A 27,055-nucleotide genomic window follows, 5' to 3' on the forward strand; every position below is an offset into this window, starting at 1 on the left:
ATAAGAAGACATGGATGGTTTGAAACAACACCCTCCTATAAGAAGACATGGATGGTTTGAAACAACACCCTCCTAAAAGACATGGATGGTTTGAAACAACACCCTCCTATAAGAAGACATGGATGGTTTGAAACAACACCCTCCTATAAGACATGGATGGTTTGAAACAACACCCTCCTAAAAGACATGGATGGTTTGAAACAACACCTCCTATAAGAAGACATGGATGGTTTGAAACAACACCCTCCTATAAGACATGGATGGTTTGAAACAACACCCTCCTAAAAGACATGGATGGTTTGAAACAACACCCTCCTAAAAGAAGACATGGATGGTTTGAAACAACACCCTCCTAAAAGAAGACATGGATGGTTTGAAACAACACCCTCCTAAAAGACATGTATGGTTTGAAACAACACCCTCCTAAAAGAAGACATGGAGTGGATTCAGTTGCTTCATTGTTATACTTAACCAAATATGTATAAAATAGGACATTGTTATGTAGGGGCTCAAAAAACACCCAACATTTTATTAGACTGTAGACTGCTGTCATCTTCATTTAACCAAATGCAATTCAAACTTCCAAGGGAATGCAAACTGGCTGTAAAAAGATGGATCAAAATGAAAACCCAACCACTAGTGAATTAGTAACCAAGTACGTCCAGATTTTAAACCCTTTACAACCCTGTTACAAAATATACTTTCATGTCAATTGTCATCTATATTACGATAAACTGTAATATTATGATATACTGTAATATTGAATACTGACACGAAACAATTTTCCTTCAAAAAAATGTTTATCCCAACTGCAGTAAACCTCATATCAAAAACATGTAATGTTTTACTTGTGTTTTTGAGTGCAGTCAGGCCAAAATGATATAACAATGAGAAATGATTGGACAAAATGCATTCATTCTGATTCTACGTCCATATCTCAGCCACAAGAAGACATCCTGATGGTGGCGTACGTCCACTGCTGGGATATAAACCAGAATCTCTTTACACATTATACAGTACCTGTTGCATTGCTGATTCCACGCAGCACGTTGTTGTCCACCTCTCCAACAACGATGGCATCAACAACAATGTTCAGGCTCATCAGTTTGGTTGTGACAGCATCTGGTTCGGTCATTGATCTACGGATAGAATTATCAACCAATCAATCCAATCAAACAATACCTTTGTGTTATCGCAATGAATGTAACGTCAAGGTAATCACTGTTTTACACACTGAAAAAGTATCATTCTATTTACCCATCATCATTCCCATCTGTGAGACATATGATGTGAAGTCTGCAGTCTGGAAATTGCTCTCCAACTTGTTTCAGTTGAGACATGCCACGTTTCAAGGCATCATACAGCACAGTGCATCCATTGGCCTCCAGATTGTGTACGTGTTCCTGTAAGTGCCAAAAATATCTACTAATATCTCTAATATTATGTGAGGTTTGCAGATGCATGCTAAAGTCAGCAACGCACACATAAACTACAACATGGGGACAATTTGAAGCGCCTCCATACACATGCAGATCCTCTGAGTGCATCGTAGTGCATCACGCTCCTCTGTAACATGTACAGTGCTGCTCGAGGCAACATCATATAGCCGAGTCTCAGTTTCAGTCTTTAAGACAGGTTTGAGGGGAGTACGTATGTGATCTCAGTACAGTACTTGAATGGATCTTATTGAAATCACCTTCATCGCTATTTTGCATTCATAAAACAGAAATGAGAAAATATATTTACCTTGAAGGTCTCCAGAGTCTCTATAAATGTGTGGAGAGTTTTAACTGATGAGTCAAACTTCACCAGGCCAATGACATGAGAATTGTACGCCATGCTTCTATTTGTGAAGTTATCAAAGAGCTGTTTAACAGCATCCAACCGTGTCATGTTGTCATGGGAATCATAGCATGTCTCATTCATGGAGGAGCTTGAATCCACTAGCACCTAAAAGGTTGGATGGAGAAGTATTATTTAGCTATAACAAAACGGAGGAGATAATCTAACTATTATATTGTATAACTTTGTTACATCAACATGGATCGTTTTTTTGGCTATCATCTTTATCATTAAAGGTATATATCTGTAAGACCATGGGCTGCTTGGTGTTTGCCAAAATTTGAGCCATAGCAGGGGGTCAAACTTGCCAAGTGTCAAAACTGACCTTAGCTTAGATGCAGAAATATAAATAGATGCAAATATACATAATTAAATAGATACACAATATATACAGTGCACACACTTATATATATACACATATACACACATATACAGTGCCTTGCGAAAGTATTCGCCCCCTTGAACTTCGCAACCTTTTGCCACATTTCAGGCTTCAAAGAAAGATATAAAACTGTATTTTTTTGTGAAGAATCAACAACAAGTGGGACACAATCATGAAGTGGAACGACATTTATTGGATATTTCAAACTTTAACAAATCAAAAACTGAAAAATTGGGCGTGCAAAATTATTCAGCCCCCTTAAGTTAATACTTTGTAGCGCCACCTTTTGCTGCGATTACAGCTGTAAGTCGCTTGGGGTATGTCTCTATCAGTTTTGCACATCGAGAGACTGAAATTTTTTCCCATTCCTCCTTGCAAAACAGCTCGAGCTCAGTGAGGTTGGATGGAGAGCATTTGTGAACAGCAGTTTTCAGTTCTTTCCACAGATTCTCGATTGGATTCAGGTCTGGACTTTGACTTGGCCATTCTAACACCTGGATATGTTTATTTTTTAACCATTCCATTGTAGATTTTGCTTTATGTTTTGGATCATTGTCTTGTTGGAAGACAAATCTCCGTCCCAGTCTCAGGTCTTTTGCAAACTCCATCAGGTTTTCTTCCAGAATGGTCCTGTATTTGGCTCCATCCATCTTCCCATCAATTTTAACCATCTTCCCTGTCCCTGCTGAAGAAAAGCAGGCCCAAACCATGATGCTGCCACCACCATGTTTGACAGTGGGTATGGTGTGTTCAGGGTGATGAGCTGTGTTGCTTTTACGCCAAACATAACGTTTTGCATTGTTGCCAAAAAGTTCCATTTGGTTTCATCTGACCAGAGCACCTTCTTCCACATGTTTGGTGTGTCTCCCAGGTGGCTTGTGGCAAACCTTAAACAACACTTTTTATGGATATCTTTAAGAAATGGCTTTCTTGCCACTCTTCCATAAAGGCCAGATTTGTGCAATATACGACTGATTGTTGTCCTATGGACAGAGTCTCCCACCTCAGCTGTAGATCTCTGCAGTTCATCCAGAGTGATCATGGGCCTCTTGGCTGCATCTCTGATCAGTCTTCTCCTTGTATGAGCTGAAAGTTGAGGGACGGCCAGGTCTTGGTAGATTTGCAGTGGTCTGATACTCCTTCCATTTCAATATTATCGCTTGCACAGTGCTCCTTGGGATGTTTAAAGCTTGGGAAAAAATGTTGTATCCAAATCCGGCTTTAAACTTCTTCACAACAGTATCTCGGACCTGACTGGTGTGTTCCTTGTTCTTCATGATGCTCTCTGCGCTTTTAACGGACCTCTGAGGCTATCACAGTGCAGGTGCATTTATACGGAGACTTGATTACACACAGGTGGATTGTATTTATCATCATTAGTCATTTAGGTCAACATTGGATCATTCAGAGATCCTCACTGAACTTCTGGAGAGAGTTTGCTGCACTGAAAGTAAAGGGGCTGAATAATTTTGCACGCCAAATTTTTCAGTTTTTGATTTGTTAAAAAGTTTGAAATATCCAATAAATGTTGTTCTACTTCATGATTGTGTCCCACTTGTTGTTGATTCTTCACAAAAAAAATACAGTTTTATATCTTTATGTTTGAAGCCTGAAATGTGGCAAAAGGTCGCAAAGTTCAAGGGGGCGAATACTTTCGCAAGGCACTGTATGACCAAGCAGAACAGTTTACATATATATGACCAGGCAAAACTGTTTACAGTGGAATAATGCAGTTGTTGGCATGATGGGATACTTTAAATCACCTGAGTCAGTAACCGGTCTGTGACCTTACCCATTTTGTCTAAATCTTCACCATTTACGCCATCGGTGAACTCTCTCGTCTTGGACACCCAAAGTGAGGAATTTGTGGTGGTAAGTGTCCAGTCTAGGCTGCTGGAGAAGGTTGTATATTGTATCCATCTGAATAGAACAATCAGGTCAGACATCAAATATTTTGATAACTAGTTTTGACACAAGACCTTTCCTCTCTGCCAAATAATGCTCTGCACCAAGAAGAAGAAATAGTGTTCCTAGTTTGTCATTCACTTGAGAAAAACAAAGAAAGAATGGGGATTGAATAATGTCAATGTCTCTTTATTATCTAGAGAACTAGCGTTTCTTCACAAACTAAAATGTTTATTTATTACTGGCAATAGCTTTGACTGGTTGTTGGCCCATTTAAGTCTTCTGCCTCATGTTCTGGAGTAGCCAAACTGATTTTTATCAAGACATCAGTTTAATTAAGAAAAACTGAGTTTTATTAAGACATTACACATATAGCTCTGGAGCAGCTCACACACCTAGGGTGTATTCACTAGGAACCAAACAGAAGCAAATGGAACGAAACGGGGAGGGACCTACCTGAATTTGTCCAATAGAAACTCTTATTTTTCGTTGCAAAACGTTTTGGACTAATGATTACACAACTGATTAAACATATTGCATTCTAAACAGAAGCCTATGATAAGCAGTTTTGGGAGTCAAATGTGTTGGTTGAGTGTGGCAATAAAGTGCGTCAATCAGACCCCTGGGGATGGTTGTTCAAAATGTATCTGATTGGATTACCCCTATCGGATAGGATTAGAATAGTTTTTTTTCCAAAACTGAAAAATAGGATTCTGATCCTCCGGATAGGGATAAGGATTTGGTCATCCAATCTGACCTTTAAATCAGGGATTGTAGGTCATTTAGCATTTTTCAAAACTCAAAGGTAGTGATTAGGATAGTTTTGATCATCTCGATTCCACTAGGAGGGTGGATTTAGAAAGGTGAAAGGCACTACAACCAAGAAATATCAATGTAACTCAGGGGAGCTTTATCAAAAACGTTTTTCCATCTGAAAACCAAAGGTTCATTATATTAAATGTCCCCGAGCTGACATGGTAAAAATCCGTCGTTCTGCCCCTGAACAAGGCAGTTAACCCACTGTTCCCTGGTAGGACATCATTGTAAATAAGAATGTGTTCTTAACTGGCTTGCCTAGTTAAAAAAAAAAAAAAAAAAGGTAAAAAAATTAATACAATTGACCACAGTATAGGTAAGCCAATGTGGTCAGTTGTTATATTGAGAAGTGTCAAATAAATACATACATTTACTTATAAGTGAAATGCAGGCTCTACTATTTTGAATCAAGGTACATTATTCATGTAGTTAACTCATGTCTGTTTCTCTATGACAATGAAGAAGTAGTAACACAACCTGTCCAGTAGATGGCGAGGTGTAGGTCTGTTCAAAGCACTGAACATCTGGATTCTGTGACCTTGATATTGTGGTTCCGGATCAGAACGATCCTATCCAATTATTTTCTGGAAAATCGGTTCAAAAACAGACAGATCGATTTGGTCCGGGATAGCAAAAATGAGGATTACAGAATCCGGATCATTCTGATCCCCCAAAATGTTTTTGAAATACTGTCCCAAGGACTGGAGTTTGCCTATCCTTGGTGTGGAGAATGCCAGGCTATGTCTAAACCATGCCTTTCGTTGGTCTGGTGTGCATTAGTATTACCGGCCTATATGACATGTCATTATTTTTTCATGTTGACATTATGAATCAATTATATTAAATATGTGCATTTTTAAAGTGAGTTTAGCTGGCTAAATATGACCACTTTGAGCGCGCTAAAGTTAACTAGCTAGGCCCAGCCTTGCCCAGCCAAGTAATAGTGGACGACTTTTCCAGGAACTGTGCAATAATACTCAGCTTAACACATTGAAGACCTGCCATTGGGTGACAGGAGCTATATAACTATGCCTACTCAGTCGGTTACATTTACACTACGGAGAATACGCTTTTGATAGCTGGGTTCAGCAGCTGCTCGTCTTCAACACAGTATCGACGTTTTTGGGGAACTTTTTTTATAACTACGTTTTTATTTCCGCATTTCTACACTTTTTCTGTAACTACGTTTTGACTTCCGCATTTCTACACTTGTTTTACTGTTAGGTGTTGTAGCACCATCTGCTGGAAATTTGGAGGATTGATCACCAGGGAACTCCTGTCATGATCCCAGTTTGTCTTTACACCGTGCACACAGGCCAGTCGGAGAGCAGTCCAGACCCATCTGCGCTGCACCGCAACACAAAAATAGGACCGTCTTTAGGACTACTTGGCGCTTCACGGATGGTGAATTATTCTGCCGAACGTCTATTGAATAGCTATTGTTTTGGTTGTAAGGAAATTCCTTTTTCATTATTTTCTCATAATGTCTTCCACTGAAGAGAGGTAAGAATTACTGATATTGTTGGTTTAATTTGCGTAACAGATTGATTACATGATTTGAACAACATTTAGCAAATATATGAATTAATATTGCAAACGTAATGTATGGTGAAATATGCTGCTGTCTAAAAACAGGAATATCTTACTTTTTACAGAGCAACAACACTTTTGCAGCTATTCTGTTGGTGTCATTCCTACAATAATTAATGCTGTTTTTTTAAGGGTGAGATTGTGCACTTCAACATATTGTTCTATTACAGATAGCTAGCTACTTAAAGTGATTGTTATTTGAAGATAACATTTAGACAGATATATTGTTCCTCAAAACAGGGATAACATCTGTATGAAACCCGTGTTGCCCATCAAAATGCATTCAAAACAGGGATAACATCTGTAGACAGACGGTCTGAAACCCGTGTTGCCCATTGTTCCTCAAAACAGGGATAACATCTGTAGACAGACGGTCTGAAACCCGTGTTGCCCATTGTTCCTCACCAGGGATAATATCCAACGGTCTGAAACCCGTGTTGCCCATTGTTCCTCAAAACAGGGATAACATCTGTAGACAGACGGTCTGAAACCCGTGTTGCCCATTGTTCCTCAAAACAGGGATAACATCTGTAGACAGACGGTCTGAAACCCGTGTTGCCCATTGTTCCTCAAAACAGGGATAACATCTGTAGACAGACGGTCTGAAACCCGTGTTGCCCATTGTTCCTCAAAACAGGGATAACATCTGTAGACAGACGGTCTGAAACCCGTGTTGCCCATTGTTCCTCAAAACAGGGATAACATCTCTGAAACCCGTGTTGCCCATTGTTCCTCAAAACAGGGATAACATCTGTAGACAGACGGTCTGAAACCCGTGTTGCCCATTGTTCTCAAAACAGGGATAAATCCAGACGGTCTGTGTTGCCCATTGTTCCTCAAAACAGGGATAACATCTGTAGACAGACGGTCTGAAACCCGTGTTGCCCATTGTTCCTCAAAACAGGGATAACATCTGTAGACAGACGGTCTGAAACCCGTGTTGCCCATTGTTCCTCAAAACAGGGATAACATCTGTAGACATTGTTGCCCCTCAAAACAGGGATAACATCTGCAGCATCTGAAACCCGTGTTGCCCATTGCCATCTCAGGAATCTGAAACCCGTGTTGCCCATTGTTTTATCTTGACTACTGGCTCAAAACAGGGATAACATCTTCATTTGTTCCTCAAAACAGGGATTGTAGACAGAACCACTGCCCATTGTTCCTCAAAACAGGGATAACATAGACAAAATGCCCATCAATAGCAAATCCATGCCCTCTCAAAACATTTTACAGGGATAACATCTGTAGACAGACGGTCTCACTGTAACATAGTTTTGTTATTGTTTGCATAGAAACCCGTGTTGCCCAGTTTCTTTGCATCATGCCCATTTTTCCTTCAATCTGCCCATTTTTCAAAACAGGGATAACATCTGCAGACAAGCACTTCATTGCTCAAAACACCCTGCAATAACATCTCTGTAGACAGACGGTCTGAAACATGTGTATGTGACCAATACAATTTGATTTGATTCACAGCACATAGTAGGGATCACTATGTGTTGCCCATTGGATCTCTGCCACAGCACAATTCCAGCCACCGGATCTGTCCCTGTTACACAACCGCTGCTTTATGCAGACTCCTCCCCCCTAGAGAATTAGATAAGCCACTCAGAAATAGTACCCTTGCTTGAATGGATAGTAGACTCTCTCCTCCCACAGTGCAGCACACTGAGATGTTGTTAATAATATGTGGGTGGTCAGTTAGATGGACCTCAGCCCTTCTTTTCTAGAAAGTTCTATAGGTGTCTTGTTGTGATGTGTTTTCAGTATACAGCACAGGAGTGGTACCTTAATTGGGAAGGACGGGCTTGTGGTAATGGCTGGAGCGGAGTCAGTGGAATGGTATCAAATACATGTGTTTGATGCCATTCCATTTGCTCCATTCCAGACATTATTATGAGCCGTCCTCCCCATCAGCAGCCTCCACTGGTATATAGGTCAGGTTAGAGGTTACATGTCCACTAGCACACACTAGGTCATGGTTTCCTAGCCAGGCTCTTAATTCATGACCTGATTCCCTCTCTGCCAGTGAGCTGTAAATAATGAGTTTTTTAAAGGTTGGTTTAGTTGGAAGTACAATAGGCTGCTTTAATCCCAGCCTGCATATACAGTACAATAGCACTCTGAGGTGAAAGCCTTTTTTGAGTCAGGCTAGTGTCTCTGTTTTTATTTGAACTGGTACCCTATGCTAACTGACCATCCTATCCAAGGCCACTTATATTACAATAACTTTAGCATGATTTAGCCAACCTCACCTTGTTGTTCTGTGTACCGCCAGTCCCATTTTGGTGTCGTATATGGGCTGCTCCAAACGCCAGGCTCCAGGGCCTCTGTGGTGCTCCTGATGCCCCTCACCCACCGCTGAAGATCCCAGGTGGGCGAGGGACTGGCAGGGATCCCCCTCTTCATGTGCTCCTTCACAAAGTGAGTCCCTATAGGGCCCCATCCCAATAGCCAAACAATGTATTCTTCCTCTATTGAAGTTATCAATCAAAGACCTGGGAGAATTGGATTGGTTAAAGCAATGGGGTTAGAAACTTGAATTTCACTCATCCAAACACATAGGTCATTAAGGGAAGAAATTAGGAAGGATGTCTGTTTTAATAACCATGAGGATATTACAAAGATGAATGTTTAAAATTAGCACATTTTGTCAAAAAATACATTGCATCGTACTGTTTAGCTTTATAGCCATAAGCCCACAGGCACTTCACTTGATGCTCCATCTACCATTTGAGAGACTGCAGTCGGTTTACATGGTCTGTTTAGCTACTTGTTAACATGTTCAGGGATGTGGGTCACTGTGTCAGGCGCCAAAACCCACTCTCGTTAACCCAGAACGCTAGTGAACCACAAAATGACACGAGCCCAAAGATACTCAGCATTCCTACACACGCCCAAAAGCATGCTCTTAAAGTTAGGTTAATCCTTGCTTCTTTTAGTAGTGAACAAGTGACCCTTGTAAACAAGGACAAGTTTCATCCTAGACTGCCTGGAATTAGTCAAAATGGGAGAACAGGCAGAGAATGGCTTGAATATCCCTGTGTGTAATTTACAGGTTATTGTCAATATGTGTATCTGTTAATGTCACTATGTGTACATGTTAATGTCACTATGTGTATCAGGTTAATGTCACTATGTGTACAGGTGAATGTCACTATGTGTACAGGTTAATGTCACTATGTGTACAGGTTAATGTCACTATGTGTACATGTTAATGTCACTATGTGTACATGTTAATGTCACTATGTGTACATGTTAATGTCGCTATGTGTATCAGGTTAATGTCACTATGTGTACAGGTGAATGTCACTATGTGTACAGGTTAATGTCACTATGTGTAATGTCAGTCACTGTGTCGATCAAACAACAATGGTGAAGAGAGTAATTCTGCTGGAGGTCCATTGGTTAGAAAAAATATTACGCTCATAGGCAATAATCATAACAACAGGATTCCCTTACTGAGATAGATGCTAGATCAGGCTAAAGTGTAACTGATCTAGTTCCTAGATAGAAAGCTGACAAAGACATATGTTATGGGTCAAAACCTTGTCCATCTAATAACTGTGGAAGATCTGTATCGAACAGTGTGCCAACACGTTTTGCTTCCCTCTCTCAGGATGGAAGGCTGACAGTGACCCAGGTGACCTCTGTGCGTGGATCTCTTCCCATCCTGCACTTTCACTACCAGCTGAGCGAGCAACGCAATGCATGCTGGGAGACTATGTTCCTCTCAGACAGCCTCTTCCTGGAGATCCCAGAGGGTTCACTCCCTGAGGGCAGCAAAGAGGGTGAGGAGGAACTGCCATCTATCCTTGCTGGCTTTATAGTCATGCATACATACACCTGTTATAACCATGCATTATGCCATCAGTAAGGCTGGAATTAAGTATAAAAAAATACATTTTTCAGATTTTAAATTAAAAAACGTGCACTTTAAAACAACAACAAACAAACAACAAATGATTATTTACGATGACGGCCTTCAAGAGACAAGAGGCCTCCTGCGGGGACGGGGGCTAGGATTAGAAATAAAATGTAGGACAAAACACGCATCACGACAAGAGACACCACTACATAAAGAGAGACCTAAGACAACAACACAACACAGCATGGCAGCAACACATGACAACACAGCATGGTAGCAACACAACATGACAACACAGCACGGTAGCAACACAACATGGTACAAGCATTGTTGGGGACAGACAACAGCACAAAGGGCAAAAAGGTAGAGACAACAATACAGCACCTGAAGCAGCCACAAGTGTCAGTAAGAGTGTCCATGATTGAGTCTTCAAATGTAGTGATGCGGTCCAGTTTGAGTGTTTTTTGCAGCTCGTTCCAAATGGTACAGAACATCTAGCCGCTCGAGAGCACCCTTACCTGCCGATCTATAAATTACGTCTCCGTAATCTAGCATGGGTAGGGGGTGAGGAGCGATTGCGATAGAGGAAACAAAGTCTAGATTTAACCTTAGCCTGCAGCTGTATATGTGCTGTACTGGGTGGAGCCACAGAGGACTACTTTGGGAGAATCCTGCATATTTCAGTGTACATGAGTATGGAAGGGAACACAAAGGAGCCACACTTACATTTGAGATACACCCCTATCTTCTTTCCCCTCTTCTCTCTTATCAGACTCACCAGTCTCCTCATGTTCTCGGAAGAAAAGTTAGGAGTCAGCCATGTGTTTCTGTGGTTCTCCAAAAGCAGAGTGGATCAAGGTATGTCGAAGTCTAGACACATTTTCTTTCATGTGTAGTGTATACATCTAGCCCTTCTTTGGACACTGTTCACAAACCTCCAAACGAGCCTCAATGCCATACAACACTCCAACTGCTCTTAAATGCTAGTAAAACTAAATGCATGCTTTTCAACCGTTCGCCGCCCGCACCCGCACGCCCGACTAGCATCACTACTCTGGACAGTTCTGACTTTGAATATGTGGACAACTACAAATACCTAGGTGTCTGGCTAGACTGTAAACTTTCCTTCCAGACTCATATTAAACATATCCAATCCAAAATTAAATCTAGAATCTGCTTCCTATTTCGCAACCTCCTTCACTCACGCCGCCAAAACATGCCCTCGTAAAACTGACTATCCTACCGATCCTCGACTTCGGCGATGTCATTTACAAAATAGCCTCCAACACTCTACTCAGCAAACTGGATGCAGTCTATCACAGTGCCATCCGTTTTGACAACCAAAGCCCCATATACTACCCACCACTGCGACCTGTATGCTCTCGTCGGCTGGCCCTCGCTGCATATTCGTCGCCAGACCCACTGGCTCCAGGTCATCTATAAGTCTTTGTTAGGTAAAGCTCTGCCTTATCTCAGCTCTCTGGTCACTATAACAACACCCACCCGTAGTATGCGCTCCAGCAGGTATATCTCACTGGTCATCCCCTAAGCCAACACCTCACCTTTCCTTCCAGTTCTCTGCTAGTGACTGGAACGAATTGCAAAAATTACTGAAGTTGGAGACTTATATTTCCCTCACCAACTTTCAACATCAGCAATCTGAGCAGTTAACCGATCACTGCAGCTGTACATAGCCCATCTGTAAATAGCCCATCCAATCTTCCTACCTCATCCCCATATTGTTTTTATTTACTTTTCTGCTCTTTTGCACACCAGTATTTCTACTTGCACATAATCATCTGCACATCTATCACTCGTGTTAATTTACTAAATTGTAATTACCTCACTAGTATGGCCTATTTATTGCCTTACCTCACGCCATTTGCACACACGGTATATAGACTTAGACTTTTTTTTCCTATTGTATTATTGACTGTGCTCTTGTTTATTCCATGTGTTGTTTGTGTCGCACTGCTCTGCTTTATCAGTTGTAAATGAGAACTTGTTCTCGACTAGTCTACCTGGTTAAATAAAGGTGAAATAAAAAAAATAAGTGCTGCTTTATATTAGACACATTATTCAATTAGTTGAAAGATGAATTGATAAATGAATGTCACGTTAGTGACTTCTAACCATACTACTAAAAAAACATCAGGAATAGTGCAAAGTGCCCACTAAAATTGAAAAAGGGAAACTGAATTTAGAGATGGTCTGAACAGTCACGTTAACATCCTGTTTTCTACGTCTTTCCAGCACTTCTTACCAGGACTTTCCACTACATAGGGTTTGAGATTGTGAAACCAGGCCACCCTCTGATACCACCCCGAGCAGACCTTGTGTTTTTGGGCTACTCCATGAGTCCAACATGCCCGGAGTCAGAGGAAGATTGATGTTTGGGTTGATCAGGAGAGGATCACTCATCTTTGCTCTGACCCAATAGTCTCTTTTCCATGCCTAACTGACCTTTATGTTTTTTTCCTGTGGTGGTGATAGGAAACAAGAAAAGGAATCTATTTAAGCATATTGGGACAAGACTCGCCTCTCTCTTCCTCTCTGCACTTCTCATACGTAGTGCTGTAGTCATGACGGAGAGCAAGCCATTAATTCTTTAGACCTCTTCAGTGATAGAACCTTCAAGGAGATAACCAAACAGATTGAACCTATTAGGCGGCTGCGTTCTTGACGTCTGGCATGTTATCACCTGTGTGGCTCAGTTGGTAGAGCAGGGTTGTGGGTTCGATTCCCCCGGAGGAACAGTGTGAAAAAAATATGCACTCACTACTTTAAGTATTTTGGGATAAAAGCATCTGCTAAATGACTAAACTGTAAATGTTGCCACATCTTCTAGTACAAGTGGGACACTCAGTGCTAAAAAATATTAACTTAAACTCCACAGTGCAGCTAAAGGCGAGGGACTGTGATAATATAAAACAGTGTACTGGAAGGGGGCTAAGGGCAATATGGCACAAATTGGAATCCAGACTTCTGGATAACTAAATTACGGGTACGCTTTCAGGACTATTTCTTTGACTGAACCGCTGCAACAAATGTATTTTAAAGTGCAAATGTCTGTCTTGAATTGAGTGATTGATCCATGTAAACTCCCATTATTGACAGATTTAGCAGAGGTCAGGGGAGCACTTAATACATACTGTGTACTGGACTCACTTTCCATTCTGCTTGTGCGTTCAGTTGAGAAGATTAGGCTGCACGTGTGAAAGCAAGAACCTACATTCCCCTGTTGCTGATACAACTTACATACTATGCACACTCTTCCTACTTTTTATACTATCGTGTCTTAGAATTTCTATATACATTTTAGATTTCCATGTCGTGACACTAAATATGGAATAAAATTCCTGTTATACCGCTGTTCTTGTCAGTATTGTGTTTTGGAACTTAACATTAGTTAACAGCCCATGTGTAATGATGTGAATCCAAGTATATTGCATACAAGTATATTGGTTGTTCTAAGTGAATCAAGCTGAACTTAATAACAAGTGCTTTAAAATGTGTTGCTACTGTGTGCCCTACTGAACATGTCCTTCTGTAGCTCAGTTGGTAGAGCATGGCGCTTGTAACGCCAGGGTAGTGGGTTTGATTCCCGGGACCACCCATACGTAGAATGTATGCACACATGACTGTAAGTCGCTTTGGATAAAAGCGTCTGCTAAATGGCATATATTATTATTATTATTAACAGTGAAATTCTCTAAACAATCAGGACATACCCTGTGGCATTATTCTTTCCCGTGCCTTGGCTTTTGAGGGGGGTTACTGCAGTCCTCAAAGTATTTCTGAGAAGTCTGCCTGGCTACACAATAGTTATCACACCATAATAAAACTAGAGATTCTATCAGCACATTTGGTTTCAATATTTTAATAAAGAAAAAGACAAACAGGCGCGTAACACATTACGGGATTTTTAGGAAAGTATGAATTCTAAATACGTGTTTATTTGTCCTTCTCCTTCTGTTCTTTGTCTTTCTTGTCCTTCTCGGCCTTGGCTTCTTCAGCCTCGTGTCGTTTGATCAGCTCCTCCACCTCTTTCTGTTTCAGCACCTTGATCTTGGTCTTTCCGTCTTCTCGCGTCAGGGTGGCTATTTCCACTGGGGAGGTCAAGATATCCATGAGTCATACAGTCTATGTTCATATCTCAGGATGAATTACAGACGTATCGCTTAATATGCACATCTCTAGACACACAACATATTTATTATACACAGTATGTGTGCATGATGTACAACAGCTGATGATGTCTAATGTTTTAGACATCATCATCACTAGCCTCCTCTCCATAGAACAGCTGTGAATTAGGATAACACTGTCCCACTCTACACAACATCTCCAGTCTGTTTACTCAGTGTGCGCCAAGGCAGGACGGGCTCAGGAGTTGTTTAGAACAGTGATGTCAGGTGTAGATCTTACCTTTCTCCGCCGAGAGCTTGCTGACGTCCATGGTCTTGTTCAGGACTTTGACGGCCAACGCCAGGGCAGAGGACAGCGACATCTCACCCTCTTTGAAATCCTGCTTCAACATGGACACTGCAGCCTGGGGCGCGGAAAAGACAACATGATTTATACAAACGGGTGGGTCTAATCCTGAATGCTGATTGGTTAAAATCGTTTTCCAGCCAGTGTCTATTCCACAAGTTACCGCAGGTTAAAACCTCAGTACCACTCAATGAGTACCACTAAATGAGATAATCGTGTCTAGTTTCATTGAGAGGGAGTATGCCACTTAGGCAGCCATAAGTCTGACATCCAGAAAAGGAGCTGAAATATTATGCCATAAAAGTATCAGCTATATGTTAATTCCCAGTCAACACTGTAGCACCATCTACTGTGACATTTCACATCTTTACTTTGTGGCAATGCTGCTGCCAAAACATGTGCATTGTGCCAATGTTGATGACAGCAAACAGGCTTACCGCACTGTTGTTGCCGATGCAAGTAGCCTTCCAGCCTCCATAGTTCCCACTGGGGTCACTCTGGTACAGCTGGAAGCCGTAGTGTTTGTCCCAGCCCATGTACAGCAGAGACACTCCAAACGGCCTCTTCCCTGAAGACACACAACACATCAAATACAATCAAACCTGTGCTTACCCTAACTGTACTCTAATGACTCTGGTATGTTCTTTTCCCACACAGCCCTTTGGTCCAATATGGTTTCAGCAACAGTGTTTACTAGAGAACCCAACTGAGGTGTTAATGTCATTTGTCTTATAGCTAACCTCCAAACTGTGTGTAGGCCTGTTTGATGTCACACAACGCTGTCACCAACTGCTCACAGGGGATTGGCTCCTGGTATTGCAGTAGATATCTGTGTGAATTAAATAACACATACACATCATCTGTCAGATAAACAGACACGGTGCTAGATTACTAGAGATGCCTTGTTGGTCTTGCACCAACACTGTACATTGCTTTGTATACAAATTAATGAACAAATGGGTCACAGGTAGAGACCGTGGACTTTACTACCCAACGTACCTCTGTGCTATTAGCCTCAGCTCATTGGTTAGAACGTTAGCATCGGAGGTGATTCCGGCAACACTGCAAGCCATGTCTCTGAAAGGATAAAGGTTACGACACCAAATCACAGAGCAGCCCATGGGTATAATGTATCAGCATGTCCCAGCTTCAGAGGAGGAGTGCTGATCTAGGATCAGTTTTTCTGATCATAATAATAATGCAGACCTGATCCTAGATCAACACTCCTAGTCTTGAGATGCTTTATGAGAAGATCCTGACCTGTCTAGTTGGCATGCTAATAGCAGTGCTACTACATATAAGCCTGGCAAGAGAGACTATGGTCATACTCACTCATTGAGCTTGTAGATCTTCTCTGAGAAGAAAACCTCATCAAGCAGCTTGTGGATGTTCCGTCTCTCTGCAGCCAACAGCACTCCGTCATTGGCTAAAATCCCAAGACATGAGCCGGCGTGGCCAATAGCCTCCATGGCATACTCCACCTGATATAAGCGTCCTGTAAAACAGCAACAATTAATTGTTATGGTTGGTCAGAGGAGAACACTTGACAATATAGTATTGAATGTGATGGTAACATTGATTATGGACAGTACATCGTTATTAGAAAGATAACACTTGCCTTCAGGTGAGAAAATGGTCGTCCGGGAATCATATCTACGAGACTACAAAAACAAATAAGTGTTAACAATTTCCCAAGAAAGCACCCAAGTAAAAGTTGCAAGGTAGTCAATTGCATCACATTAAACATGTACAGGTAAGTGCCAAAATAAAGGAAACACGAGTAAATGAGAGATATAAGGTATATTGAAAGCAGGTGCTTTAACAGATGTGGTTCCCGAGTTAATTAAGCAAATAAAATAAAAAGTACCCTGTTTTTCTGGCTACCATGGCTAGAAGAAGAGATTTCAGTGTCTGAAAGAGGGGTCTCAAAGGAGCATAGGGGGTTTAAAGGGTGTGTGTGTGTCTCAGTCACCAGATCTCAACCCAATTGAAGACTTATGGGAGATTCTGGACAGGTGCCTGAGACCACCATTAAACGAAACAACAAATGATGGAAGTTCTCATAGATGTAAGGTGTCACATCCCTCCAATAGAGCTCCAGACACTTGTAGAATCTATGCAATGGGGCATTGCTGCTGTTCTGGCCGCTCGTGGTGGTCTATTAAAGTTGCACTATGAAGAAATCACTTCGCCATTTCCTGGTTGCTAAAACTTCTAATTGTTTGCCTAATTTTAGTTTGACAAAATAAGCTATAGTGTAGAGCCCTCAAACTCAACTCTGGACCTCGACGCCAGTTCCACTACTATTTTTTTTTTCTCTTCCATTGTCGCTCTCTGGTCAGAGACTGATTTAGACCTGGAACACCAGGTGGGTGCAGTTAATTATCAGGTAGAACAGAAAACCAGCAGGCTCCAGACCTTGTAGGGTCAGAGTTGAATATCCCTGGTGTAGAGAATCATTGTACCCTCTAAACCACTGAGAAATATATTTTCCATAACCAAAAATATTGTATTTTCAGCTGTTTGAAACTGGTACAAAACAGAAAGTAAAATATGCAAAAACAAAACGTAACGGAAAAAAAGCATTGAAATAACGCACATAGAACAGATCTACTACTTCTTAGACTTGCTTTGAAGTAGAATGATAAATCTATAACTCACATGTCTGTGAATTTGGTCGGGTCGCCCAAAAAGTTACATATTGCCACTTTAAGACACTATGTTGGTGTTTCCTTTATTTTTGAAGTTACTTGTACATTACAGATAGCGACATTAACGTAGCTAGCTACTTACCATGATTCAGCCTGCCTGTAAAATAAAACCTGCGAAACAAATAATTCCAACAATATTAATGAAGATCCATAATCAAAGCTCAAATCAATAAGTGCTGCTGTCAAAAGGGGCATGGCAAATCATGACTACTGTTTATTAGACAGGGGCTGGTAAGTTAGCGAACTATATTATTTGATTAAAGTATAGCTAGCTAGCCAATTAGAAAGTTAACATATAGCTACAGTAGTAGCTCAATTAGCTAGAGTAACGTTAGTCAGCAAACGTTAGCGAAGTAACGTTAGTTCATTCATACAAGGCAAATGTTAAACAGAAATATGCTTGCTAGCTAGCATGCTAACCCTTAGCTAGCCATCTTCACAATGACTGGATAGGCTAGCTGACTTTTGGCGCCGTTTTAACAAGAAGTCACGTTTTGGCAATTTATTATATTTTTAAAGTAAACATGTGGCTAAACAGACAGGAATATAAAACAGCTATTTACCTTAGCTAGCCTGATGCTGTAGTTTGTTGCTGACACACCGCTGGGAAGCAAGCAAGAATAACTAAGAACTTCCGGGTCCGGTATTTTTGGAGTCCTTCAGAATAAAAGTTCCGTCCTATATACTTTGTAAATGAATAATTACGGTGTAAATGTGCACAATTAATTATATTTTATACTAGTTATCATACAAAGAAAAATTTAACGTATTTCTATAAGATATGATATTTATTTATTTTTACATATTGCACAATAAAGAGTTATCTGTAGGTAGAATGGGGGGGTCCATTCTACTCAGGGACACTTCAAGTTTCCTCTAGCAGCTAGGGGTGTCAAACTCATTTCGCATCGTGGGCCACATACGGCCTAGGGAGATGTCAAGTGGGCCGGACCATTAAAATTATACCATACTCTGCTATAAATAACCAAAATATCATGTCTTTCCTTTGTTTTGGTGTAAAGAAGCACAAGAACATTAGGAAAATATTGAAATTTAATGAACTATCCTTTTACAAAACATTTCATTTAGACAAATGTGCAATTTACTTTTATCATTCACAAATATGCATTGCAACTGATCCCACTGATTGTACAAAGGCACAAAACTTTAATTGGTACTGAAAAATATAGTAATGCACTTTAAGATTAAATGAGACTTTTAAAGAAAGGAATTTTTAAACCACTTACACATACGCATATAAAATCTAAATGTAATCCCTGCGTACACCTTACAAACTAAGGAGAGTGATTTTAAATGTGTAATGAAGAAAGTGTTCGCCTGTCCTGTAAATCTGTAAACTCCATACATGAAACATACATACACATACAATACATACTGAAAATTTATGGAGTTGTATGAACAGTAGAATTCCATCACACAACTTTTGTTTTGAAGCTGCTGACTAACATTAAAGTGTACATTTTTTAAATCACCACAGTAAGGATTCATCTTCACAGAGCTGTATTCTTTCAATGCAAACAGTATCTAAGGCAGCATTTTAAAGGTGTTAGTCTAGTCTGGACTTGTATTTGTACCTGAAACTTGGCATCTTTTGGCCTGTACAAGTGCATCAACACCAGGTGTCATGTCCTGACTAGCTGTCACTTTCAGAATGTCATTTAAGTGATTGTTTGTGAGCCTTGAACGCATTTTTGTTTTATTGATATTCATCACTGAGAAAATTTGTTCACAAAGGTAGGTTGTCCCAAACATGCACAAAATTTTAGCAGCCAGGGCTGTTAATTTGGGGTACCCTGGTAGTAGATACTGATAAAATCTGTCCAGACCTACAGAGGCAAATTTGCCCTTCAAATCTGCATCACACTGCAAATCAATTATCTCTAGCTGAATTTCGACCGGCAGATCAAAAGCTTTAACTGTGAAAGGTGAGCGAAAAACTGAAAATTCTGTCTCAAGTTCACCAAATACCTCAAAACGTTTCTCAAACTCCCGCAGTAGTCCTGCAATTTTGTCTTTGTACCGTTTCATGTCCGCATCAGGTCTGGTCACACACACATCTCTCAGACAGGGGAAATGAGCAGGGTTGCCATTTGCCAGTTGCATCTCCCACAAAGTCAGCTTCAACTTAAATGCATGTATGTTGTCAGAAAACTGTGTGACAACTTTTTGCGGCCTTGCAACATTTTGTTCAGATTGTTCAAGTGTTCAGTAATATCAACCAAGAATGCAAGGTCCCGTAGCCATTCCTGAGATTGTAATTCCAACACCGGTTTTCCTTTTTCTCCATGAACTGTCCGATTTCCTCTCGTAGATCAAAGAAATGCCTCAGCACAGCGCCTCGGCTTAACCATCTCACTTCAGTGTGGTATGGCAGGCTGTGGGTAATGTTGCTGTCGCTGAGAAGTTTGTCAAACTGACGATGGTTCAGACCTCTGGACCGGATGAAATTTACAGTGCGAACAACCACCTCCATGACGTGGTCCATTTTCAGCGACTTGCAACACAATGCCTCCTGGTGCAAAATACAGTGAAATGTCCAGAAACGATCTCCTCCATTAAGGGCTTGTACTTTGTCTTTGAACTTTGTCGCGACACCTGCTTTCTTTCCGACCATGGATGGCGCGCCGTCTGTAGCCAGGCTGACAGCGCGGGACCAGTCCACTCCAACTCTGTCCAATGCAGCAACGACAGAGCCGAAAATGTCCTCGGCTGTTGTGGTGTCCATCATTGGCACCAACTCAAGAAACTCTTCAGTAACAGTCAATGTCTCATCAACTCCTCGAATAAATATGGCCAGTTGGGCCACGTCTGTGATGTCAGTGCTCTCGTCAATTGCCACGGAAAATGCAATAAATGACTTGACTCTCTGTTTCAATTGACTGTCTAAATCTGCCGATAGTTCCGAAATCCTCTCTGCTATAGTATTCCTCGTCAGGCTAATATTGGCAAAAGCTTGTCGCTTCTCGGGACATACAAGTTCAGCCGCCTTCATCATGCATCGTTTAACAAAGTCACCGTCGGAATACGGTTTCGATGCTAATGCTATTTCGCTAGCAATTAGGTAGCTGGCTTTTACCGCTGCTTCACTGACTTCTTGGCTCTGGATGAAAGTTGACTGCTGTTTCCTCAGACCCGCCAGCAATTCGTTAATCTTATCTCTTCTCAGTTGTCCTTGCAAGCCGTTATCTACTTTTCTCCGTTTGGATAACGACATTTTGGCTAATGAGGGTGTAGCGGAAAGCAGCAGATGGCGCATTGATACCGTCTGCTGTTTTCAGTCTGTCTCAGTGATGCGGCTTGTCTTCTACTCTGATGGAAAGAGTGCGCCCCTTAGCGGATAATCCATGAATTGCAGCGAATTAAAAATATTAATTCCATGTCTTTTATGCATTTTTTCCACTTTCAAATTATCCTGCGGGCCTGATCGAACCTCCTTGGGGGCCGGTTCCGGCCCGCGGGCCGTATGTTTGACACCCCAGAGAGTCTAGCTATTCAGAGGAGGAAGGGAAGGACCATCCTCAATGAATTTCAACAAAATAAAAATTGTGAAACATTGCATTTATCTTTTTTTTTTAGAAAGAACTATACTAAATATATTCACGTCACCAAATAATCTATGAAAACACACTGTTTTGCAATGAAGGTCTACAGTAGCCTCAGCAGCACTCTGCAAGGTAGCACCATGGTGTAGCCAGAGGACAGCTAGCTTCTGTCCTCCTCTGACTTCAATACAAAACCTTGGAGGCTCATGGTTCTCACCCCCTTTTTAAATTTTATTTTATTTTATTAACAACAAATCAGTACAGAAAGTACAGGAGGGAACACAAGTATATATAGATGATATACAATGGAGCTAGGGGGTACAATATCACATTACAATTACACAAGGACCTTAAGGGACATCTATACACTTGCAATTCCAACAGCTTTTTTGTTAGTAGAGTATTTAACTGTCTAAAATACAGTTCAATTTCTTTTTGTAGGGTAAGAATTTTTTTTTTTTTTTTTTGTAAATTTACATTTGTGTATATGAAATTTGGCCAAAAGAATAATGAAATTAATTACATAAAAATGTTTCAGCTTATTTCTATCATATGTAAAGAATCCAAGCAGTACATCTCTCCACAATAGTGTAAAATCTTCATAAATGTGTTCAATTATAAATCTACTGATGTCTTGCCACAGTTTTCTTACATGAATACAATGCCAAAAAAAGATGCAACACTGTTTCTGGGTGGTCATTACAAAAGGAGCAATTTGAGTTGATGTTTTCCTTAAACTTCTTCATATAGTGGTTGGCAGGATAATATTTATGAATAATTTCAAAATACATTCCCTTAATTGTGTTAATAAGTAGGTATGTGTGTGGCAACATCCACACTTTTTTTCCATCAGATATTATTAATAAATCCATTCCAATAAGGCATGACATAAGGTATACAACATCCTGCTGAAACATGGTTCGTATCGATCTATTGTTGAATGGACCAAAAGAGAAACAAATCTTTCCTACTGATGAGACAACAGGGTCAATAGAAGGTAGGCTCTGAGGGTCTTGACATGTTCCTGAATAACAGAGCAACACCTGAAGGAATGGCATCTAAAACAATTGAAAAATCTTTAGGTGTAACAGGGACCTTGTAAAGTGAAATAATAATAAGAATTCCTTATAACTGTGTAAAAGACCCTCTGGTTCTCACCCCCTTCCATAGATTTACACAGTAATTATGACAACTTCTGAACGATGTACCAACCTATCAGATCTCTCGCAGCATGAACTGACATGTTGTCCACCCAATCAAAGGATCAGAGAATGCATCTAGTACTGAAAGCATAGCTAGCACTGAAGTGCATAAAATGTTGTGAGTAGTTAGCAATCGTACATTAGCAATGTATGTTATTAGTAACTACTGTTGTTGGTTTGACGTCAAATAAGCCACTCTTTATGTGTTATTTGCCGAATCTCAGTTTTCCATGTGGGTTTTATGATGTAATGTAAACTTTATACATTTATATCCCGGAAACATTCCATTTCCAACTCACCCACAGCAATTCTCCATAAATCTGCTGTGGATTACACAGAATCCCATACCTTTATCACTCAGTGTATTATACAATGTAAACACACTACTCTACCAGGAGGTGGCATATAATACCCATTTTATGCAGGAATTTAACAATGTAACTGCACCGTTACAGAGGCAAGAGTGTGCAAGGCGTTATTGTCTGTCTGTCACCTTGATTACTCTAATTTATCTCGACCAGTGCGCCTACGCTTTAATTTGTAGGCTAGGTTGAAGCAACCTCACGATGGGTATAGGGAATATTTGAGTATCATGTAGTAACCTAAACCTTTCGATGTTACATTCAATCCAATATGATGTAATAGAAATAAGGCCATGCTCATTAAAAAAATAAGTTTTCCCTCATCTTAAAGGTAAACTGTGTTTATTTGGAAATTAAAGGTGAGTAGAATGGACCTCCTTTTTACTACTGCGACACAACGCACAGATAATTGTGTACGGTGCAATATGTATTGTCAGTATGAAAAAACGATTGGATTCAAACTGATTGGCCACTTTAAGGGATGATTAGCAGCGACGCTTATCTCGTGTAATGCCGCGTTCAAAACAATGGGGAACTCTGAAAAATACGAGGTCAAATCAAGTCCCATTTATTTTGAATCCACGGAAGTCGGAGATATATTATATACTTAACTTGCTTTGGAAAGTTAACATATGCCAAAGAAGCCCCTTGAATTGAATTGATTTCCGAGTTGTTTTGAACGCGGCACAATCTGTGGATTTGGAAACGAAAAGTCTTCCTGAGTAGAATGGACCCCCTTTTACTGCGACACAAAGCACATGAAATTGTGTACTACTGTGCAGTATGTTCAATATGAAAAACTTACTGAATATTATGCAATACAAATGGACTAATTAACAATGGGATTTAAACGTGTTTTGTAAAGTTGATTATTGTAATTATACGAAATATATTATTATTGCTATTATTATTAATAGTAGAATAAATCATATTTTGTTATTTGTATTACGTTAAGACCTGACCCATGATAACTATCTAATAATCATTATTTTTTGTAAATGCTGTTAACAATAATGTAAATTATAAACATTTATTTGTCCTATGAAGGCGATTCACTTTATTACATTTTTCATATTTTTAAACTGAAATTTCCTCATAAAATTTTACGAATTTCGACCATTTGTATTACTTTTCATTGCGGGACTGATTTTGAAGGAAAAGCGCCGAGGTTACGGCCTGATTCTTGTTAGGTTTTACTTATTCCTGTTGGCTGAACGGAGGTCTGACACACGGGGCATGGAGTTCAGAAAACACTATATCTTATTGGCAAAGAACCGGTCGAGAAAATACGGTACAGCGCCATCTATCGTCAAGGTGGTGTCTCTGTGGTAGCGCAGTACAGTAGAGGAGAAAAGTTCAATTATTACAAAACCCCCTCGCTTGCTGAGCAAAACGAAAAAAAAAAACGCCACCTGCTGGAAACCACAAATATTTTCCCAGTTAACCCTCTGGCGTTGCCTCTTCCTCTCTGGTTTAGTTCTCCAACATAACATCAAATCATAACCCGGACAGGTAGCTCTAAATTCGGTATCGCTTTCCTCACCTACTGATATGAAATTGCTATTCCGACTATGTACATAATATTTTGATATACATTTGTCCAACGAGGTAAGTTAACGTTAGCCTGCTTGCTAGCAAGGAAATCAACCAACGCATAGCTGGCTAGCTAACGATAGCTAGTGACTGGATGCATTATTATTAGCCAGCTAGCTAGCCAATTTGTGGTTACATACAGTCTGACCTACTGTTTACACATGCACAAGTATTCAACCTATGCATTGTTAGTTAGCTACTATTTCAGTGTTATTTCCGGATTGCGCGATTGACAATGGGCTCTTTGGTTTAGGGAACATTGTGTCCTGTGACCTGCAACTAGCAGTAGCTTGTAATGTTAGCGGATAACTACTTCAGCTAGAGAGCACATTGAAGCTCCCCATCAATGTGCGATCTGTTTTTACCTTGTCAGGCTTTTAATAACATAGTCATGACTGCTACGAAGCAGTACAGTGTGTGTATGACCTTTGATCCTTCCTATAACACAAACCCAGTCAGTTTAGACATCGCTCATTTCCCAAGGAGACTTGGGAGATAATGAGTGACACACCACACAACACAGGCCTTGTTTTCTGATGTAGTAGTTTGTGAATAATTTTCACGATACTGGTACAACCTTCAGACCTACTGCCATCTTTAATTCATTCAAAGTGGATGCATTCAATACTTCAAATGTTGTGCTACCTCGTGGAGGAAACCGTTGACAGTGTTGTGTGGTCTGTATTTCCCCAGGTAGAGGCTAGTCTGATGAGGGGCTCTCCAGAAAGGCAGGATGCAACAGAACAGGAACATCCAGATCATTGAATGGGAGGACCTGGACAAGAGGAAGTTCTACTCCTTCGGGGTATTCATGACCATGACCATCCGGGCCACCGTCTACCCGGCCACCCTCATCCGCACCAGGCTGCAAGTGCAGAAGGGTAAGTCGCTCTACAACGGGACCTTCGATGCCTTCTGCAAGATCCTGCGGGCCGAGGGCGTGCGGGGCCTCTACCGCGGCTTCATGGTCAACACCTTCACTCTCATATCGGGCCAGGCTTACATCACCACCTACGAGCTGGTGAGGAAATACGTCTCCAACTATTCCAAGGACAATACCGTCAAGTCTCTGGTGGCAGGTGGCGCGGCGTCCCTGGTCGCACAAACCATCACTGTCCCCATAGACGTGATTTCCCAGCAGCTGATGATGCAGGGCCAAGGGAAGCACCTGACTCGCTTCCGGGTCAAGGTCAAAACGGAGGCTGACGGGAAGACAAAAATGGCATTTGGCCAAACCAGGAACATGATTGCTCAGATCTTTGCGGCCGACGGTTTCCGAGGCTTCTACAGGGGATATGTGGCCTCCCTTCTAACATACATCCCAAATAGCGCGGTCTGGTGGCCTTTTTATCACTTTTACGCAGGTAAAAAGGAGTGTTTACAAGGGTATTTATCCAAGGATGGAGTTCCCGGACACAGGTTAAGCCTGGTCCTGGACAAAGCGCTTCATTGAGCTTTGAGTCCTGGGGTAGGCTTAATCCGGGAAACCGTCCCTTAATGTTATTATTAGTATTTTCTTCAAGAAGGGTCGGAGATGAATAATGTCTTATATCTTTATAGTCCCTATAGTCAACATACATTGTCTATAAGTAGCATTTCAAAGCACAAATCTTCCACAACATTTCACAGAACAGCTATCCAAAATGGCGCCCAGTGACTGCCCTCATCTACTACTCCAAGCCATGGCCGGACCACTAGCTGCTGCGACTGCTTCCACTGTCACCAACCCCATGGATGTGGTCAGAGCTAGAGTGCAGGTAGAGTGCAACTTCAGCTAAAAGCACTAGTGGAATGTAATGGGGTAAAGGGTCTGTTTGGATAGCTACATGTGGCCATCATTGGGGCCACTGTTTTCTCTAACAGATGTTAGTGGCACAGAGTCTAATCAGGGATAGGCAACCCTGGTCCTGGAGTGCCACAGGCACATTATTATAATTCTATATATTATTATTATTATAATTCTGTTCCACTCTACGACCAGAGTTTCCTACCCCGGGTCTAAATCCTGGCATAGCAAATCAAATTTTACACAAAAAAATGTACATGAATAAATACCTTTGTAACAACAGCCTTGTGTGGGTGGCAGGTTGAAGGCAGGACCTCCGTCATCGAGACTTTCAGGCACCTGCTGGCAGAGGAGGGATTCTGGGGGATGACCAAAGGGCTGTCTGCACGCATCATATCCTCCATTCCCACCGCCATCGTTATGGTCGTGGGCTACGAAACCCTCAAGAGAGTGAGCCTGAGACCGGAGCTGGTCGACTCCAGACACTGGTAGAGGACATTAGCACCCAATTCCAAATCGACCCCTAGCCCAAACCCTCTATGCCCAGGTTAGGGGATAGGTTTTACCAATATGGAAATGGCTATAAATTTCTCACTTGAATTTTCACCACATTGTCTATACAATCATAGTGGGTAAGGGACACAGATGGATTTGGGATTAGAAATGGTTGTTGTGGCCCTGATTCCAATTTGGCCCCTAGAGCTCCCCTGACCACACCGCTACATAGGTGATAGCAATAGAGCACAATATTGGCCCAGGGACTGAAATGGAACTGGGCCAACAAGCTCTGCCTGCTTCTATTCCATAATGGCTTCCTTGTCCTTATCATTTTGTTTGCCTTTTAAATTACTGCTGCCTTTTAGTGAGGATTTTTATCTTAAATTGTAAGTGAATGAAGGAACAGTAGTTTGAGATTTGATGTCATTACAATGTGTAAT

General features: G+C 41.0%; 2 protein-coding genes and 1 pseudogene across 3 annotated transcripts in view; 2 read left to right on the forward strand and 1 right to left on the reverse strand.

Moving 5' to 3' along the window:
- Positions 1-27,055, forward strand: part of LOC118372575 (solute carrier family 25 member 44-like) — a 140,864-nt gene that overhangs the window by 112,172 nt on the left and 1,637 nt on the right. The window contains exons 1-3 of one of the 2 annotated variants that reach the window (XM_052515853.1): positions 25,025-25,695; positions 25,961-26,088; positions 26,418-26,605. The exons of the other annotated variant lie outside the window; for it this stretch is intronic. Coding sequence (XP_052371813.1) covers positions 25,065-25,695; positions 25,961-26,088; positions 26,418-26,605 — 947 coding nt within the window. The 5' untranslated portion in view covers positions 25,025-25,064. Of the gene's footprint in view, positions 1-25,024; positions 25,696-25,960; positions 26,089-26,417; positions 26,606-27,055 lie in introns of those variants that run through there. 2 annotated transcript variants of the gene reach the window in all.
- LOC127928670 (ornithine decarboxylase antizyme 2-like) lies at positions 5,475-13,778 on the forward strand (annotated as a pseudogene).
- LOC127928668 (proteasome subunit alpha type-4-like) lies at positions 14,271-18,262 on the reverse strand. Its single transcript, XM_052515857.1, has 9 exons — positions 18,175-18,262; positions 17,694-17,722; positions 16,519-16,561; positions 16,233-16,395; positions 15,900-15,977; positions 15,641-15,729; positions 15,338-15,468; positions 14,835-14,958; positions 14,271-14,515 (listed from the first exon to the last, which is right to left on the reverse strand). Exons 2-9 carry the CDS (start codon positions 17,694-17,696, stop codon positions 14,361-14,363), a joined length of 786 nt encoding a protein of 261 aa, XP_052371817.1. The 5' UTR covers positions 17,697-17,722; positions 18,175-18,262; the 3' UTR covers positions 14,271-14,360.

The sequence above is a fragment of the Oncorhynchus keta genome, unplaced genomic scaffold, assembly GCF_023373465.1.
Source record: "Oncorhynchus keta strain PuntledgeMale-10-30-2019 unplaced genomic scaffold, Oket_V2 Un_scaffold_3208_pilon_pilon, whole genome shotgun sequence".
NCBI classification, from domain to species: Eukaryota; Metazoa; Chordata; class Actinopteri; order Salmoniformes; family Salmonidae; genus Oncorhynchus; species Oncorhynchus keta.

Excerpts from the sequence above, each read along its gene's own strand:
- LOC127928668 (XM_052515857.1), bottom strand. Across the intron at positions 15,978-16,232 it reads AAGATCTACAAGCTCAATGA|AGACATGGCTTGCAGTGTTG; the intron begins GTGAGTATGACC and ends TTATCCTTTCAG. Across the intron at positions 14,959-15,337 it reads GCATCGGCAACAACAGTGCG|GCTGCAGTGTCCATGTTGAA; the intron begins GTAAGCCTGTTT and ends TCCGCGCCCCAG.